Here is a 19854-nt window from a genome sequence, read left to right as displayed (position 1 = left end):
AAGCCCTCCTCCCCACTCTATAGAACGATGTGAACTCACACCAAGTGCTGACCCTCTCTGTGACTCTGTTTCCCTACCCACAAACGGAGAGTAATTGATTCCTCTGGTTCTGTAAAAAATTATGGTTCTAACATATCCAAAATGATTTGAACAATGACTGTCTGGTAGAATGAATATATTAAATGTCAGTTAAGGAAAATGGAGATGCACTGTGAGGAATAACGGAGCCAGAAGCCAGGTCACAGGGGCCACCCAGAGGGGAGCAGCATGGGAGAGCAAATCCAAGGACTAAGAGGGGCAGGGAGGAGTCTGGAAGCCCGAGTTCTATCCTACAGCTGTCTGCATCTCTAGACTCAACCCTCCTTACCTCTAGACTCAGCTCTCCTTATGTTCAGAAAATGAAACAAGAAAGTTAAACAATGCAGTTACATTATGAAAACACCAACTGGCATGCCTAACCTGCTGTCAGGGATCACATGAAGGAAAGTTAGTTCTGAGTTCAGTCCAGCACAAAACTGCAGCTTAACTTTAAATGCTACAAGGATCTTCACAGGTTTTGTAATTATTATCTTTGTTTAGCTGGATCACATCATTCTCCAGCCTGAACTTGGTAGACAGCAACACAGTGGGCCAAGGCAAACAGGGACATGCCGGTAAGGTCTCTGCTTCTCACACCCTTAATCCAATACGGACTATGTTTGGTCAGATGCAGGGTCGTCTGCTGAAGTGAGAACCAACCCACCAAAGAATGGCATGCCGTGAAGGAAACCCAGCCTCAAAACACAAATGGAACAAGCTAGTTAGACCACTCCCCACAGACGTGAGATTTCCAGTCATAGTCCCGTCTGCAAAGTCCACAGATCCTCAGGAATCCTGGGGCTGTCCTTCTCAATGTCTGACAGCAAACGGCACAATCATCCCATTGTAGCAAAATAGACTCAGCCATTCTGAGTCTTGGCTGATTCGGCTTAATGAACAGACACATGTGAGGTGCCCACTGACTCTAGCAGTATCTAGCAGTCTTTCTGGAAGCACAGAGACCACCCACTTGCTGTATTTACCACACTGTCTCCAAGCCCACTGTTACTTGACCAAGGTATCACACTCACCCAGCTGGGAATGCTGTGCCCTCCTCCTGTGGTCTGAGAAGAAGCTCAGTCTCCATGGAGGGGGAAGATGGGAGTCCTGAGAACCCAGAGTTGAACAGTCTGTCCACACCGTTTAGGCACCTCTAAGCCAATGATGCCTCTCCCAAGGAACTCTACCAAAGGCCTGGCCCCCTCCAGGTTCTAAGAGGAATCAAAGTAACCCAACCTAGAGATCCTTGACAGCAAACTGCAGAGTCCTTCTGCACCTGATGCCTGAGATCTCGGGATTCTGAGTGGCTTTCCCTTAAATGTTGAGTCAATGAATCAAGGAATGCAATTCTATATGTCTGACACACAGGGGTTACCCACAGAGGACATCCAACAGACAGCATGCTGCCTCTAAAGAATAAAGCCCTTGGGGGGTGACTGACTGACTGATAACTTCACAGGAGGCAGTATCAGGGTAAAAAGACGAAACACTGGGGCTGGAGAGATGGCTCAGCCGTTAAAGGCTAGGCTCACAACCAAAAGACAAAACACTGGAGTAGGAGTGGCCCATCACCTGACAGGCTTTGGTTCAGCCCCATAAACCACTACATCCCTTAAGCATCTAAGGAGAATCTCCCACACGCCAACTTTTAGGTTTTCTTTCAGGAATCTTTTGACCTCATAGCCATTTCCTGAGACAGGTAGTGTTACTTCTAGTGAATAAATTGGGGCTTGAGGTCTGAGAACTTAAAACCTCATCCAAGGTCTCAGGCTCATAGCACAACCACCAGAGGCACAGCTCAGGCTGCCTGACCCCAAAGCTGGGACATTTCTCATTTCACCGGGTTGACCTCATCTTGCCAGTGCAGAAGAACATCTTCAGAGTCTCAGAAGCTCAGTGCTCACAGCCACCCACAACTGTCTGGATGTGGCCTTCCGGGTAGCACCAGGGCTCACAGCATGCGATCACTGGTACCTTTTGTGGGTTCGCTCCCCGCTGCACCTTGGTAGACATTTATTAGAGTTTGCTGACCATGCAGCCTGAACGATTTACTTGGGCTTCTCTGTCCTCAAACACAGGGCCCTCCTTGGGCTACAGATATTTCAACTGTATCCCTCAGACAGCTGGCACGCTCTTAAGGAAAGTCTGTTTCCCAGGTACAGAGAACGTGCCAGTGACAGGAGAGATGGGTGAAGCCCAGCAGCTGAAGGAGACGGAGGAAACTTCCTGCTGATGTAAGAAATCAAAGAGGTCCCTGAGGACAGAAGCTATTATGGAGGGATACTCTCTCAACCTAGATACATGGGGGAGGCCTAGGCCCTGCCCCAAATGATGTGACAGACTTTGATGATCCCCCATGGAAGGCCTCACCCTCCCTGGGGAGTGGATGGGGGACATGGGACAGTGGGAGGAAGAGGGAATTGGGATTGGTATATAAAATAAGATTGTTTTAATTTAAATAAAATTTATAAAATTAAAGAAAAAAGAATTGGAAAGGGGCCTAATTCAACATGTTGAACAGTTGGGAAAACGGATGTTCCGAAAAGAACCCAGCTAGTTCCGAGCTATCCTGCCTGGTAGCCGGAGCAGCAGAAGCTATGGTATCTTTATTTTTAGATGACATAATTCTAGACATAAAGCACCCTAAAGATTCCTCCAGAAAACTCCTCCAACTATGAACATGTTAGGTAAAGTGGAAGGTACAAAAATAACAGACAAAAAAAGCAGTCTTCGGGCTGGAGAGAGAACTCAACAGTTAAGAGCACTGGCTCCTCTCGCACAGGACCCAAGCTTGCTTCCCAGTTCCTGCAAAGCTCGCAACCCTTTGTAACACTAGGTCCAAAGAATCAGAACGCTTTCCGGGATTCTGCGGGCACTGAGGCATGCAATGGTGTGTTACATACAAACAAGCAAGCACACATAAAATCAAAATAAATCTTTTTAAATACGCCTAGTCTTCCTACAGTGAAGACAAAGAGGCATTATAGAACATAGACCAGCACATCCTAGGTGGCTGTGTGAAATAAAATGGGTTCAGGAGAGAGTCCATAGGATTATGTCAGCATCTAGGCTGTGGACACACCAGTATGGGGAGACTGAAAAGTAATTTTCACTACATTCCAAGTGGACTGAAGAAAACTGAATTACTTAACGAACGCATCCCATGCAGGACTACAGGAGGAGAGAGTGGGGTGCAGACTGACAGGGTGTCAGAGCCAGCGTGAGGGAAGTGGGTAAGTCCCAGGTCTAAGAAGACTTGGACCTTGCCCGAGTCTTAGAGCTGGGAAAGAGGGCTGTGAGAGGCCGGGAGCAGGATTTGCAGCCCTGGGCTTCCGGAGGAATGCTTAAACAGACACGGTATTACATAGATCAAAGGAGCAAATGAGAACTAAGAAAGTATCTACAGTTCCATGTAAGATATGAGTCCCCGGCACCAACTTTAGGCCTTCCAAGCTGTAATCCAGGAAGTTTTGCCCCAGAAAGTCTTCTGTCTCCTTGGGCAAGACTCTGAAGGCCACAGCACCCAGCTTCTGCCCTGCTGTGCTGATTGTTTTCATAGCATGAAGTGAGCTTGTACATGCACACTTGCCACACACATGTGTACATATAAGCACACATATATGTACATACACACACACACACACACACACACACACGAATTGAGTGAAACCCCCCAGCGTTATCTCTCTTTTCTATGGAAGTGGTATTGATTGCCCAGTATGGACTTTAAATACCTTTTCTCCTGGAGCTCCCCTTTCGCCTTGTTCTCCTTGGAGACCCTGGGTGGAAAAAAGAGCAATGACACACTTCACAACGTAGCTGCCTTGTGCCCATTCTCCGGAGGCCCCTGGAAAAACTTCAACATCTCACAATGTCACCCAACTACAATCCTCCCTCTGTCGGGGCCCAAATATGAAATTTCAACATAGGCCTCAGCTCAATTCCAGGAATCTCCTATTGTCTTTCAGATGTAGGTTGGTTACCTGCCTGGCTACAATGGAAAAGGACTTCTAGTTTACATAACAATAGACCTAGGCCCCCACACCCATCATGGGGACATGCCTGGGGGCCAGTGAGGCACACCTGAGGACTAGTGTACAGCATTCTAGGATCATCTCTAAGGTTAAAGGAAGTGTTTCCTAGTCAGCCCTATATACATGACAATATATGTCTTCTGGCAGTACCCCTACTTCTACAAAGCTATTTAAGAGGATGCTTGAACAAACCAGTGTCTCTAGTATGAACTGAGAGTCCTCCTGAAATGACAAGATGTCTCTGTGTCATTCTTAACACCATCCGGTAGCTAGGACTTCCCTGATCCCCACTCCTCCACTCAGGGTCAAACCCGAGGCTGCTTGGCTGGTTCCAAACACAGCCCCCAAAGACATCTGTCCGGAATAGATGGCCCTTGCAGTGTAGAACTGATACAGGCCGGACCTCTACATCCCTCAACCTGGATGTTGAACTCAACCACTTTTAGAAGTGCTCCTGGGATTGTTTCCCTGGCCTGGGCTATAGGTCCTCAAAGTTATGGACAGGAACACATCTTAGTTCACCTGACCAAGGGAAGGCTACTGCATCAGCTTCACAACCTGGAGCCTACAGTTATATCATGATCATAGATTCGAGGCAGGAGCTCCAACATGAACCCAGAAGTTCTAGTCCCTTTTATCAGCCTCTGCTCTATCTACTCCAGGGATAAAATAGAGACCTGTATCCACCTACCTTCCTCTAGAGCAGCACCCAGACCCTGTGCTATGAACCCTCACCTCACTTTGGTCCCTCCCTCTCCTCCTCTTTCCTGGAGGAGATCCTCAGATCATATGCAGAAAAGGTGTGGGGCATAGTACACACTTTCCAGACTGATACTGATTCCATGGATAACGCGTAACCTCTTTGATCTACAGACAAGCATAAGGACCTAAGCCTTGAGATGGTCATTTAAGGAAAGGGGGGCTGCAGGATCACACAATTCTAAAAGGTGAGAGAACACAGTAGCATCCTGGTTGCATCTGACCACTGTGGCCATGCACACCAGATGAACATGTATTTCCACAAGACAATGCAGCTGTTTTGTTCATTATTTTCACAGTTTCTTTAATTTGTAGGCAATATCAAACTTTTTTCACTGAGACATAACAACAACAGTTTAGTGATCAAGAAGCCACTGTGCCCACTGTATTCCATACCTAAATGTGGTTCACTTTTAAACAAAGGATAACCTGACACTTGCGCAGCATGTAGCCCTGCTGTGGGGGCTGTGGATTCTCTGGACCCCATCTTCCTTCCAGGATTAGGCGACTGTGCACTGTGCATGTGGGCAAAAATGACTTCTACCAAGTTTCATACACTCTGGGCTCTGCCTTTCCTCATTAGGGAAAAGGACCCCAAGAATGTGCATTTAAACTTGTTCCCCCGGGGACTCATGAGTCCCATAGCATTTAAGAATTTCTACTCTAAGAGAAACTAAGTTTCCCTTAATATCCAACCAGCAAGTGATAACTGTATAGACTGAGGTGAAAGGCAGATTGGAGAGCCAGCTCCCGACACCTGCAAAGAGGGACAGAGTCACCTCCCAGACAAGTGTCTTTACTTACTGGAGCGCCAACGTGCCCAGCAGGTCCTGGCAGTCCAGGAGGTCCCTGAGGCCCCTGCAGAACAGAGTCCATACCAAAGGATGGGATGGAAAAAGGACAAATTCTTGTCAGCCAATGTTCATTTTAGAAGGATGAACTAGTTCCTATGTTATGTGTGCTACACACACTGCTGGGACAGGGGTCCTAGTAGATACTCCCTGACCTCTGCCTCATCACTCATGGCTGACCCTTCCACCTGACACCTGGTGAAGCCACAATCACAGGAAGGCTTGACTTCAAGGAAGGGCTAATGGCATGGCCTCTGAGCCACCGGGAGCCCACGTGTAACAACCCCACTTTCACTCGCCCTAAGCCCCTCAGCCTTCCCATGGTCTGACCCACACAAGCTGGTGGCTTCTGAATATACAACTGATTGTGATGGCTGAAGTTATTAAGAAGCCACATGGTGTGTAGACCCTGAGAAAGTCAAAGGTTCTCCCAGAATTCTCAGCCCAGCCTGATTAAGCAGAAACTTCCCCAGTCTGAGGACAACACATTTGTACATATCTTTGAGAGATCCACTAGAGTAAAATAAATGAGTACTTCTTCTGTCAAAGCTATCCCAACTTTTTGTTTTGTTTTGTTTTGGTTTGGTTTGGTTTTGGTTTTGGTTTTTCGAGACAGGGTTTCTCTGTGGCTTTCGAGGCTGTCCTGGAACTCGCTTGGTAGTCCAGGCTGGTCTCGAACTCACAGAGATCTGCCTGCCTCAGCCTCCCGAGTGTTGGGATTAAAGGCGTGCGCCACCAACGCCAACTTTTATAAAGCAGCCTATAGCAACAAAAAGTAGTAACACACACACACACACACACACACACACATCTACATGCTTTAGTGCTTCATGATTTGGGTTGAAAACAAAGGAAAATAAGAAAGGATGCCTGGGGCTGTAATTATGTAAAAGCTGTATACAGTATAATGGCATCCAAATCACTGGCTACCAGGCACCAATTGAAGAGGAAGCTCTATCTGGATTGGTATGGAAAGATCCTTCAAGTTTCTATTGCTATCGAGAATAATACATTTTTCAACAGTATGATCGATTTTCATAAGAATGCAGGAAGAATATACATTCATAGACATATTCCCATATGCATGAAGCTACATGAGAAAGAGGCAGAAGCCTACCCATGCAGCTCATCAATATCTAAAGCAACTGGTTTTGCACCCCTCAGAACATAAGCAGCTCCCAGCAATACTTACCCGCATGCCCACCTCTCCAGGCAGTCCTGGCTCGCCGAGCTCTCCTGGCTCCCCCTGTACAAAATCACCACAAGGTCACAGTCAGTACAATACATGCCCCAGGCATACCAAAGGGCTGCAAGATGCCCGGGGTGTCCATTCCCCACAGTCCAGAACTCATCAGAAGCAAGGTAACGGTGGTGAAGAGCTCCAGCAGAACTTACTCTCACGCCTTTACTGCCATCTCTTCCGGGTGGCCCAGGTGGACCCAAGGATCCCTAAAATGAAGAAAGAGAACACCAACTGACACAGGCAGCAACGGGGCAGTGGAGAAAGCATCGGGTGGGAGGAGGATGCTGGGCCAAGAAGACCATGAGTGTTCCTGCAGCACATTCTCCATGCCATCTTTGCCTATGGAATCTTGTCATAGGCATATGAAGAGACAAGAGTGACACAGAGCACAGAGAGAGGTGGGCAGCAGCTCCTGGAAATCTCTAGAATAAACCCAAGTCACATTCAGAATGCGTAAAGGTGTCTGCTGGCAAATAGTGGCTATGGCCAGGCCACTGTGGCCTTCCTGTATTGCACCATGGGCTCAGAAGAGTTCTAACTGGGAATGTTTCCCAAGAGGAAAGATTTCTCTGAGCAAACAGTGGGTATTTCTGTGCTCAGTCATTTTCTAGGACATAGGGGTCTTTATGGGGTCTTTTGGGGTCAGATTGTCATAATTATCTTCCCTGGGGAAGTCCCATGGCAAGGTGACTCGGCTTCCATTTACCCATCACCAAACTGGGGAGAAAACACCTTGTTGGGCTCTCCAGGGATAGGAATGGCTAATCCCTTCAGGTAGAGGTGAGTCCTGAAGAGACTGAGCATTAACTGAACGCAAATAATTACTGTCATAACTAGGTCTGTTAGTGAAGAGTCAACATTGGTAACAAAGCCATAGCAATTATGACTTATTAAAGAAACAACATAGATGCTGCAACTCTGGGTTTGTCGCTATTGTATGTTTACCATGAGCCTAGTCCTAAGTGCTCTGTAGTCATCTCTGAATGTAACTCATCCCCACAATCAACATTTATCTGCATTTCACTTAGCTCATGAAATAAAAGCACAGGAAGGTGAAGCGTTTTGCCCAAAGCCACAGCTTTTCCCAGGGAAAGCTTGACTCCAGGCCCCAGAGAACGCCCTTTCACTTGGCCACAGCATCTGGACATGCGCCAGTCAAGCGATGCTTCATGGCCCTACATACAGACCAAATGCCGTCATCACAGGACATAGAGTGATCTCTCAGGACCACTCGGGGACCCACATGGCAAGATTAGACAGGTTAGGGGAGTATGCCATCATAGCTCCCCTCTCTAGGGACCATGCTCTCCTCTGTTAGCCTCAGAAGTCCCACCGCACTAGAAATATTTCAGTCTCTACATCATGGGAGCCAGAGCATCAGCACAGGGCCAAGAGGCTGAAATGGTGGTCAAGTATAGGGAAAGATCAAACCCATATGCTCTACCTGTCTCCAAGGCTCCAGATCCTTTCCTTCACTGTTCATCCACTGGAAGTACCCCAGCCTCAACTCTATGTCCTTCTATGCTAAAAAGTTCAACGTTTTCCAAAAGAATAGGTACTTCCTCTGAGAAATTTTCTCCCAGAGTGCTTCACTCAGAATGAGATCTATTTGGGCACTTAGTGCAGAGTTCTCCTGACACACCCATTACCCACTCCGAATAGCACGTTCTTTGAAAGGTCTGTCTGTCTTCTGGCTCCTATAGATTTGGATATCCTGCAGCTGAAAGCAGGAAGAGGTAGCAAATGGGTTCCTGCCTGGGGAATAAAAGTGAGGGCCCAGAAAGCACAGTTGGTCCAAGGGGTGTCTAATAAAGGGGTTCAGGGGTGTGACTGGTGACACTGCCAAAGAGAACTCTGGAGAGTTCCGGAACCTTTGCCTTTCTTCACAGCTGTCTCTTTTCTAGCTTGTTGGTCCTATCACTGGGACACCCAGAGGAGGCCCTTGTAGCCTGGCCCATACATTACCTGGGAACTCTGAGATGGAGGAACAAGAGGGCACGGTACCAGTTCCTGACATGGCACTAGAGCTCTGCAGGTGTTCCCTGGGCATCAACCCTTTCTAGATCCCTTTGGCTTTTAAGGGAAAGTTATGATAGACCCCTGTTCAAAACTGAGACTTGGCCTTATGGCCCACCCGAGCACAGTGAACAACCCAGTGTAGAGGAAAGAGAGTGGTCTCAGGAACTGGCACACCACGGCTTAAGCTCGCCCATATTTCTTAGTCTTGATGGCCTAAGGCAGGCTAGTTGCAGCTCTGGTGTATCTTTGGGAACTCTACACCTTGCATGGGAAACTGGACTGTCCAAGACCATGGACAACTTGGCAGCTTAGTTTTAGATAAGTGTCTAACAGAACTGATTCCATAATTACTTGATACAAGTGTGGGCTACCCCTCTCTGTATAATACTGAACAATTATTTTCTAAGTCGGGACATGTGACAACTCTCCCCTCTCAGTCTCACTCATATATAAATGTGTGTTATAAAATTTTTCCAAATTAAAATCCAGCATTTTTCCTTTCCCCTTTCCTCTCTCCAATCTGTCAATCTGTCCCATGTATGCCAGCTTACTCACCTTGTTCTCTTCTTTATTACATAAATGGGAGCATATGTATTCGTGTGTGTGTGTGTGTGTGTGTGTGTGTGTGTGTGTGTGTTCCTAAGAACCTGCCCAATCGAAACAATGCTACTGGTACACATATGAGTGTAGGGCTGACCAATTGGGATGCTCTTCTCTGGAGAAGGCAATTTCTCCCACTCTCAACATTCCTTAGTGCCTATAGTTCTTTGTTTGGGGTTGAGGCCCTGTAAGATTCCTCCCTTCCATGTTAGACGTCTAGGAGTGTTGTCCTTGTTTATGCCTTGCTTAGGCAGCCAATCTGATCAAACTTCATGGTTACAGCTCCTCTGACATTTCTCTTCTTTTTTTCTTTTTTTATGGTTTTTCAAGACAAGGTTTCTCTGTATTGTTTTGGAGGCTGTCCTGGAACTCACTCTGTAGACCAGGCTGGCCTCAAACTCACAGAGATCTGCCTGCCTCTGCCTCCCGAGTGCTGGGATTAAAAGAGTGCGCCACCAACGCCCGGCCACATATCTTATATACTACAAATAATATAGAAGCTGGGGCATAGCTCAGTGACAGAGCACTTGCCTGACACGTGGAAGTGCTTGGGCTTGAACACCAGCATCACCAAATCTAGATAGATCCAGCTACCTATCTATGTTCTATGCATCTATCAGCCAGCCAGCCAGCCAGCCATCTACCTATCAGTCTGTCCCCTGTTAAAAACTAACAATACGCCCTTCCCCTTGTTTAAAAAGCTAACCCACTAAGAATGTGAAGGCAAGAGGACTAAGAGATAACGAGTCAGATTGGGCTATACAATGAGACCCTTCCCTCAAAAACAAAACAAAACAAAAAATTATACCCACCACAACCAAAAAGTGAGTGAGTAAAACGTGGAGGACAGACTGGATGCTGCCTCAGAATTGATAAGGTTATTATGGGAAGACACCCAAAGGGAATCTGATGAATGTCCACAACACATTTCCCCCCAGAGTCTGAATGTCTGTGTCCTGTTGGGTATTCACAAGTTGACACCTAATCCCCAGAGTCAGAGCCCTTAGGAAATAGGACAACTAGCTTCACAGAAGAGATACAAGGGAGCCTGATGACCTCTTCAGCCATGTCAGGACAAAGCCATAAGCTGACATTTATAAAGCACACATCCTTCAGCAGACACTGGCAGTGGGCATTGCCACCTCAGACCTCCCGGTCTTTAAACAGTGACCAATACATTTCTGTTGTGCAAAAATTAGCTATTTATGGTTGAAAGATGCTGTGAGAGGAGGAATCACTTTTTTTGAAGGATAGCTATTGGTAGGTTCCTCATCCACCAATGAATGATGTCACATTTATGTGCATATAGGTAGTACTAACTGCATATGGGTAGCACTAATCGGACTCAGTAGGTTAAAATGAAATGAAGAATGAGTAAATGAATGAATGAACTAACAAATAAATAAACGTTGGAAGGAGATTGACAAGGTTCTAGGAGGAGTGGATATGACTGACATACACTTTACACATATATACTTTTTTCAAAGAGTAAGTTAAGAGGCCAGGGGACCATCAGGTCCAGGTAAACAAGGCCCCGCATCCAGGCCTGCTCTCCAGTGCCTGGGGACTTCCTACTGACTGCCACAGAGTCTCCCATCCTGGCAGGAGCCAAGCACCCCAGATCCCAGGTCTTCTCCTCCACCAACGAGACCAGGGGACCAGATGGGAGACTATGCACCCCAGATTCCCAGGTTTCTTCTCCACCCATGGGACCAGGACTAGGACCAGGAATAGAAGAAATACCAGAGTATTGGACTTGTTTGCACCCACCAAAAGGAAGCTCTGGTCCCCTAACCACCAGACCAGTAAGGGGCTCTTTCTGTACCCTCTAGAAGAAGAGATGGGAAAGAGAAAAAACAAAAGCACACTCAGCAACAGAAAAACAAATGTGACACCACCAGATTCTAGAAACTCCACACCAGCAAGACTCCAACATTCCAATGCATATGAAGCAAAAGAGAATGACCTTAAAAACAACTTCATGAAAATGAAAGAGGCCCCAAAAGAGGATATAGAAAAATCCCTCAAAGAAATGGAAGAAAAAACAATCCAAGAAATGGAAGAAAAAACAAACCAAAAATGCTAGAAATGGAAGAAAAAACAAACCATAAAATTCATAAAATGCAACAAATGGACAAAAAGACCATGCAAAAGTTGCAAGAAACAATTCAAACAGTGCAAGGGTTGAAAACTGAAATAGAGACAACAACAAAAAACCACAATCTGAAGGAAGGCTGGAAATAGAAAAGCTGAGCAAATGGTCAGGTACTACAGATACAAGCATAACCAACAGAATACAAGAGATGTAAGAGAGAATCTCAGGTGTTGAAGATACACTAGGAGAAATTGATTCATCAACCAAAGAAAATCTTGAGCCCAACAAATCCCTATCCCAGGAAATATGGGACACCAAAAAAAGACCAAACCTAACAATAATAGGTATAGAAGAAGGTGAAGAAAACCACTTCAAAAGGGCAGAAAACATATTCAACAAAATCATAGAAGAAAACTTTCCCAACATAAAGAAAGATGCCAATGAAGGTACAAGAAGATTATAGAACACCAAATAGAGTGGACCACAAAAAAAAGTCCCCTCGCCACATAATAATCAAGACCCCAAATATACAGAATAAAGAAAGAATATTAAGAGCAGCTAAGGAAAAAGGCCAAGTAACATATAAAGGCACACCTATCAGAACTACACCTGACTTCTCCATTGAAACTATGAAAGTCAGAAGGTCCTGGATAGATATTCTACTAACAGTAAGAGACTATGGATGCCAGCCCAGACTGCTATACCCAGCAAAGCTCTCAATCACTATAGATGGAAAAAACAAGATATTCATGACAAAACTAGATTCAAGCAATACATATCCACTAACCCAGCCCTACAGAAAGTTCTGGAAGGAAAACCCAAGGAAGTTAACTACAACCAGAAAAACATAGGCATTAGATAATCCCACCTTACCAACAGCCAAAAGAACAAAGGGGTGTAATTCCACACATAATTCCACCAACAACAACCATTTCAAATCAAAGAAGAATGGGCAACAAATGGTCATTAATATCCCTCAATATTAATGGCCTTAACCCACCCATAAAAAGACACAGGCTAACAGAATGGGATCCAAAGACAGACATAACCTCAGAGTTAAAGGTTGGGAAAAGATTTTCCAATCAAATGGACCCAAGAAACAAGCGGGGGTAACAATCCTAATATCTAACAAATTAGACTTTAAATAAAATCTATCGAAAGAGACGAAGGAGGTCATTTCATACTCATCACAGGAGAAATCCACCAAGATGAAGTTTCAATTCTGAACATCTATGCCCCAAATACAAAGGCATCCATGTTTGTAGAAGAAACATTACTAAAACTCAAATCACATATAAAGCCCCACACACTTATAGTGGGAGACTTCAACACCCCACTCTCACCACTAGACAGGAATACCAGACAGTAACTTAACAAAGAAGCAAAGGGTCTAATAGAAGTTATGGCCCAATTGGGATTAACAGACATCTATAGAACATTCTATCCACATAAAAAAGAATATAACTTCTTCTCACCACCATATGGAACCTTCTCAAAAATCAACCACATACTTGGCAACATATCAAACCTCAGCAGCTACAAAAAAATGGAATAACTCCATGCATCTTATCAGACCACCATGCGTTAAAATTAGAATTCAACAACAACACACATTGCAGAAACCCTACAAACTCATGGAAATTGAATAATGGACAACTGCACCATCTCTGGGTAAAAGAAGAAATAAAAAAAGAAATTAAAGACTTCCTAGAATTCAATGAGAATGAAGACACAACATACCCAAACTTATGGGACACTTTGAAAGCAATGTTAAGACGAAAGTTCATAGCACTAAGTGCCCACATGAAGAAACTGGAGAATAGTTACACTAGAGAATTAACAGCACAGCTGAAAGCTCTAGAACACAAAGAAGCAAACTCCCCTAGGAGGAGTAGACACCAGGAAATAAACTGAGGGCTGAAATCAATGAAGTAGAAAGTAGGAAAACAATGCAAAGAATCAATGCAACGAAGAGTTGGTTCTTTGAGAAAATCAACAAGATAGACAAACCTTTGTCCAAACTTACCAAACAGCACAGTGTGAACATGCAAATTAACAAAATCAGAAATGAAAGGGGGGACATAACAATGGACTCTGAGGAAATTCAGAGAATCATCAGGTCATACTTTGAAAACCTGTACTCCACAAAATTTGAAAATTTAAAGGAAATGGACAATTTTCTGGATAGCTATCACTTGCCAAAATTAAATCAAGAACAGGTAAGCAATTTAAATAGACCTATAATCCCTATGAAAATAGTAGCAGTCATCAAAAGTCTCCCAACCAAAAATAGCCCAGGTCCAGATGGCCTCAGTGCAGAATTCTACCAGAAATCAAAGAACAGCTTATACCAATTCTTCTCAAAGTATTCCATGCAATAGAAGCAGAAAGATCTTTGCCAAACTCTTTCTATGAGGCTTCAATAACCTTAATCCCCAAGCCACACAAAGACACAACTAAGAAAGAGAACTTCAGACCAATATCCCTCATGAACATTGATGCAAAAATACTCAATAAAATACAGGCAAATCAGATCCAAGAACACATGAAAACAATCATTCACCACGATCAAGTAGGTTTCATCCCAGGGATGCAGGGATGGTTCAACATAAGAAAATCCATCAATGTAATCCACCATATAAACAAGCTGAAAAAGAAAAATCACATGATCACCTCAACAGATGCAGAAAAAGTCTTTGACAAAATCCAACACCCCTTCATGGAGAGATCTGGGATAACAGGAACATACCTAAACATAATAAAAGCTATATACAGCAAACCAACAGCCAGCATCAAACTAAATGGACAGAAACAACACAATTCCTCTAAAATCAGGAACAACACAAGGCTGTCCACTCTCTCCATACATTTTAATTATTGTACTTGAAGTTCTAGCCAGAGCCATACGACAACAAAAGGAGATCAAAGGGATACGAATTGGAAAGGAAGAGGTCAAACTTTCACTGTTTGCAGATGATATGATAGTTTACATAAATGACCCAAAAAACTCTTCCAGGGAACTCTTACATCTGATTAACATCTTCAGCAAAGTGGCAGGCTACAAGATCAACTCAAGAAAATCAGTAGCCTTATTATATACAGATGATAAAAGGGCTAAGAAAGAAATCAGAGAAACATCACCCTTTACAATTGCCACAAACAACATAAAATACCTTGGGGTAACACTAACCAAACAAGTGAAAGACCTGTACCACAAGAACTTTGAGTCTTTAAAGAAAGAAATTACAGAAGTCCTCAGAAAAATGGAAGATCCCCCATGCTCTTGGATAGGTAGGATCAATGTCGTAAAAATGGCAATCCCCATTAAAATATCAGCACAATTCTTCACAGACCTTGAAAGAACAATAATAAATTTTGTATTGAAAAACAAAAGACCCAGGATAGCCAAAACAACCTTACTCAACAAAGCAACATCTGGAGGCATCACCATCGCTGACCTCAAGCTCTATTATAAAGCTATAGTCCTGAAAACAGTTTGGTATTGGCACAAAAATAGACAGGAAGACCAATGGAATCAAATTGAATACCCTGATATTAACCCATACAAGTATGAATATCTGATCTTTGACAAAGAAGCTAAAAATATACAATGGAAAAAAGAAAGCATCTTTAACAAATGGTGCTGGCATAATTGGATATTGGCATGTAGAAGAATCCGATAGATTGATGTCTATCGCCATGCACAAAACTTAAGTCCAAATGGATCAAACACCTCAACATAAATCCACACTGAACCTCTTAGAAGAGAAAATGGGTGGCACCCTTGAATGAATTGGTACAGGAGACAGCTTCCTGAACATAACACCAGTAGCACAGACAATGAGGTCAACAATTAATAAATGGGACCTCCTGAAACTGAGAAGCTTCTGTAAGGCAAAGGACACAGTCAGCAAGACAAAAAGGCAGCCCATAGAATGGGAAAAGATATTCACTAACCCCACATCTGACAGAGGACTGATCTCCAAAATTTACAAAGAACTCAAGAAGCAAGTCTCCAAAACACCAAAGAATCCAATTAAAAAGTGGGCTGCAGAAATAAATAGAGAATTTTCAATAGAGGAATGTAAAATGGCTGAGAGGCACTTGAGAAAGTCCTCAACATCCTTAGCCATCTGGGAAATGCAAATCAAAACAACTCTGAGATACCATCTTACTCCTGTCAGAATTGCTAAAATCAAAAACACAAACAACAATTTATGCTGGAGAGGATGTGGAGAAAGGGGAACACTCCTCCATTGCTGGTGGGAGTGCCAACTTGTTCAACCACTTTGGAAATCAGTATGGAGATTCCTCAGAAAAATGGGAATAAACCTACCACAAGACCCAGCAACTCCACTCTTAGGCACATATCCAAAAGATTCACAGTCATACAACAAGGACATCTGTTCCACTATGGTCATAGCAGCATTATTTGTAATAGCCAGAACTTGGAAGCAACCTAGATGCTCCTCAACTGAAGAGTGGATAGAGAAAATGTGGTACATTTACACAATGGAGTACTATTCAGCAGAAAAAACAATGGAATCCTGAAATTTGCAGGCAAATGGATGGCACTAGGAGAAACTATCCTGAGTGAGGTAACCCAGTCACAAAAAGATGAACATGGTATGTGCTCACTCATATGATTTTAGACATAGGTCTGGGGAGCACCAGCCTATAATCCCATGGCCAGAGAGTCTGGGAAACAGAACCTTCATTCAATGGCTGATGGAAGCAGAGGCAGACTCCCACAGCTAAACACTGAGCTGAACTCAAGGAATCCAATGACAGAGAGGGAGGACTGATGAGCAAAGGGATTAAGACTGGGCCGGTTTAATCCCCAGAAACAGCTGACCTGACAATGGTTAGCTCTTGAATCCCAGACTGATGGCTGGGATTCCAGCATGGGACTGATCAAGACCCCCTGAACGTGGGTGTCAGTGAGGAGGCCTAGGTAATCTATTGGGCCTTGGGTAGTAGATCAGTATTTATCCCAGGCATACAAATGGACTTTGGGCGCCCATCCAATAATGAGAGATGCACTCTCACCCTGGACTCCCAGGGGAGGGTGTAGGCCCTGCCCTGGATGAAATGACAGACTATGGACACTCCCATGGAGGGCCTCACTCTCCCTGGAGAAATGAGGGGATATTGGAGGGATTGGTGGGAGGGTGTGGGCGTAGGGGAGGGAAAGAGAGAGGGGCCTGGAATTGATATGTGAAGCAACCTTGTTTCTAATTTAAATTTTAAAAAAAGTTAAAATTCATCCCATCCCTGGTATTTGGTTGTAGCATCAGTACTGAACTAAAATATATTTCATCCCGTGTCTTGACTTCATCCACTGCAGAAGGCATAATACAGGGAGGAATCCTGCTTCTGGCAAAGGGTGGCCAGGTCATGCTTTCAAGACAGGGAACATCAAACCCAGCAAGGTGCTGCTGTCATTTTGAGTGGGATTTCTAAGCCTGCACATTTCATTTATGAAAGAGAAATAATTACTTGGTCTGTTAGAAAAATTGCAAATACATAGGGTACATGCATCCATTGCAAGAAGACGGCCAAGGCTGCTGGGAGGAGTATCTTCCGAATTCCATGCTTTAAATTCTGACTCAAAAGGTATTTTGGATTCCAAGTCCAGACTTTGACTCCTCTGCCCTATGTGACTGTCTCCAGGATTCCACTGGGAGACCCACAAAAGGCAACATCTAGCAGGACGTTACTCATACACCTACACCCATTGGTCATTGTCCAGCCACTGGATACTTCATTGACCAGATGTGATTACTGGATAGCAGATGTATCTTGCTCTCTTGGAAAACTGACTTCCATGGCTCATTTCTAAATGTCCTCAGCAGGAGGAACTATGCTAATGTGATTCTTCATCTATTTGGCAGCAGACAGGCCAAGCAGACCCCCTGAGGAAAGTATTAGGAACATTCTCGACAGTGGCCCTGACAGTTAGAGGACCGTGGGCCAGCATTACCACTATTGCCTGGAACCTTATTAGGCAGACATGTTCCCTCACCCACGGCTGTCTCAGTGAATGAGATACTCTAGGATCTAGCTGGTTGATTTAATAAATCTTCCAGGTTGTTCATTTGTTGGCCCAAATGTGAGAACTACTTCTCAGCATAGACAAATGCAGACTATGGAACCAGACAACATGATCTCAAGCCCAACTGCAACCACATACAGTCACCACTTCCCAGACCCAATGTAAAGTGAGGACAAGAATATCCAGCTCCAAAGTTAAGCTAAACAGCAGTGCAAGACTCCTCGGAGGTGGTGAGTGCTTATAAACTCTTGATGCTGCTATTATTCTTAGATGCCAACTGAATTTTATTCGGTGAACTACAGAAAGGACTGAACCTCTACACTGGCATCTGTAAGATACTTTGAATGAATACTTCTGCATATTCCTGTCATCTTAGACACTGCAGAACTCCTTTTTGGGAGGAGGACACAAGAGACCTCTGATACTCTGCAGCTGCTAACCCCTGGGGATAAGAACTTATTAATGATGAGGTGCAGAAGATGTCATTTGATATTAAAAACAGAACACTTCTGGTGTAAGAGTAATTATACTTAATTCATGAGCTCTTTTCGCAAATCTAAGTCATTTATTTTAGTTATTAGTTCATCTAATCCTGCAAAAACCCATATGATTCTAGTATTACTATACTATATTTGCCAAGCCACAGAGGAGAAAAGCCAGGATTTCAGAGGTGAAGTCATGGTCCCTTGCCATGCAGCTGCCAAGTGGCTGAGCTAAGGTCTGGACCCAGAAAACTAGCACCTAGGGTCCTCCCACTTAGCTTTGCCTGATACAGTCTAGCAATCCAACACTAACCTTGCCCATGTGGGTTCCCAACCTCTGGTTTGAAGTGCTTGACCTTGTGACTTGGAAAGCACCTGTGTGTCATATGAAGGCAGAAGGAAAACTGAGGACTCCCCCTATTCCATTTCAGCCCTGGGCTCTGAGATTCTTGAAAAACCAAGTATTTTCCAAAGTGCCCTTCAGCGCCACAGACAGTTTCTAAAGCAGCTGCGGTTATTCTCTCAGTATTTGCCCTCGGCCTCCAAGGCTGTGTGCAGGCATACAAACAACCAAACTAATTTCCCCATAAATCCTTTACATTTGTAAAATCCAGAGAAACTTAGCCATAGTCAGCCAACTCAACAACCATATAATGCACATTAATGCCAATTAAACCAACTAAGAGCAGAGCAAACAGCACTATGAATGAAGGTTCAAAATTGTGTATGTGTAAACGCAAATGTCATTTTGTTTTCCTTTTCAAAAGCTCTACAATAAAATATACAAAATTATATAAAACAAGTTGATTTACATACAGAACAGTTTTAAAAGTCAAGATACCAACATTTTATTCAGAAAGGGACAGAATGGCATGAGTGTATCAGAGATCCCAGCCTCAGTACAGTCACTGACCCACTCTATGATCTTGGACACAGTCTAGCTTCCTTCAGAATGTTTGAAAACTAAACACTGGATTGTATTTAAAAGGCCAATCAAGGGACAATGTCATGAGTTTGACTATCACACGCTACCATGTCTCCAAACAAAGTCCAATCAGTGCTCCAGACAAAACCATCAGCATTGGTCAGTAAATCTGCACAGCTCCCATAGCTAACAATATCTTCTGCTTTCATAAAGAAACAGAAAATTAAAAGGTATAGCCATTATTTCTTGCTATATCTAATGATTCTCCTTTCTCAGACACCCTTCATCTTGTCTCCACCCAAATAGAGAACTTACAAGCAACAGTAAGCTGTTTCAAACAGTCCTGCATGCTGCAGGTCCAAGGTCAAGATGTGGGTAGGTTCACTGCCTGGCGAGGGCCACCCATTGGTTCCTGGAGGACAGTTTCTTGCTTATACATGTATATGACAGAAGGGGTAAGAGGGTCTCCCTTGGAGCCCCCTCATCAGGACATTGATTCCGCTCATAAAGTTTCTTTTCTTGCAACTTCCTCACATTTCAAATACCGAACTTCTAATAGTATTGCTGGCAGATGGGGATTTTGAAATGTGAAGTTTTGGGGAAGCACATATCCAAACATAATGTCTCTGGTATGACTAAGTAATATATGATTTTGGAAACTCATCTCTGGCCACTATTCTAGAAGGGAGGCACCCAAATCATCCACACATGGC

The 19854-nt window shown here is 44.1% G+C and overlaps 1 protein-coding gene across 2 annotated transcripts in view; it reads right to left on the bottom strand.

Moving 5' to 3' along the window:
• The window catches only part of Col22a1 (collagen type XXII alpha 1 chain), a 258039-nt gene that overhangs the window by 161106 nt on the left and 77079 nt on the right, over window positions 1–19854 (bottom strand). For both annotated transcript variants that reach the window (XM_040735687.1, XM_040735686.1), the window contains exons 13-16: window positions 7118–7171; window positions 6915–6968; window positions 5676–5729; window positions 3813–3857 (exon numbers count right to left, since the gene is read on the bottom strand). In XM_040735687.1, the coding sequence (XP_040591621.1) occupies window positions 3813–3857; window positions 5676–5729; window positions 6915–6968; window positions 7118–7171 (207 nt within the window). The remainder of the gene's footprint in view (window positions 1–3812; window positions 3858–5675; window positions 5730–6914; window positions 6969–7117; window positions 7172–19854) is intronic.

The sequence above is a fragment of the Mesocricetus auratus genome, unplaced genomic scaffold, assembly GCF_017639785.1.
Source record: "Mesocricetus auratus isolate SY011 unplaced genomic scaffold, BCM_Maur_2.0 Super-Scaffold_100047, whole genome shotgun sequence".
Lineage (NCBI taxonomy): Eukaryota > Metazoa > Chordata > Mammalia > Rodentia > Cricetidae > Mesocricetus > Mesocricetus auratus.
The sequence above is the reverse complement of the archived record's forward strand: the minus strand, read 5'-3'. Positions and strand labels throughout refer to the sequence as shown.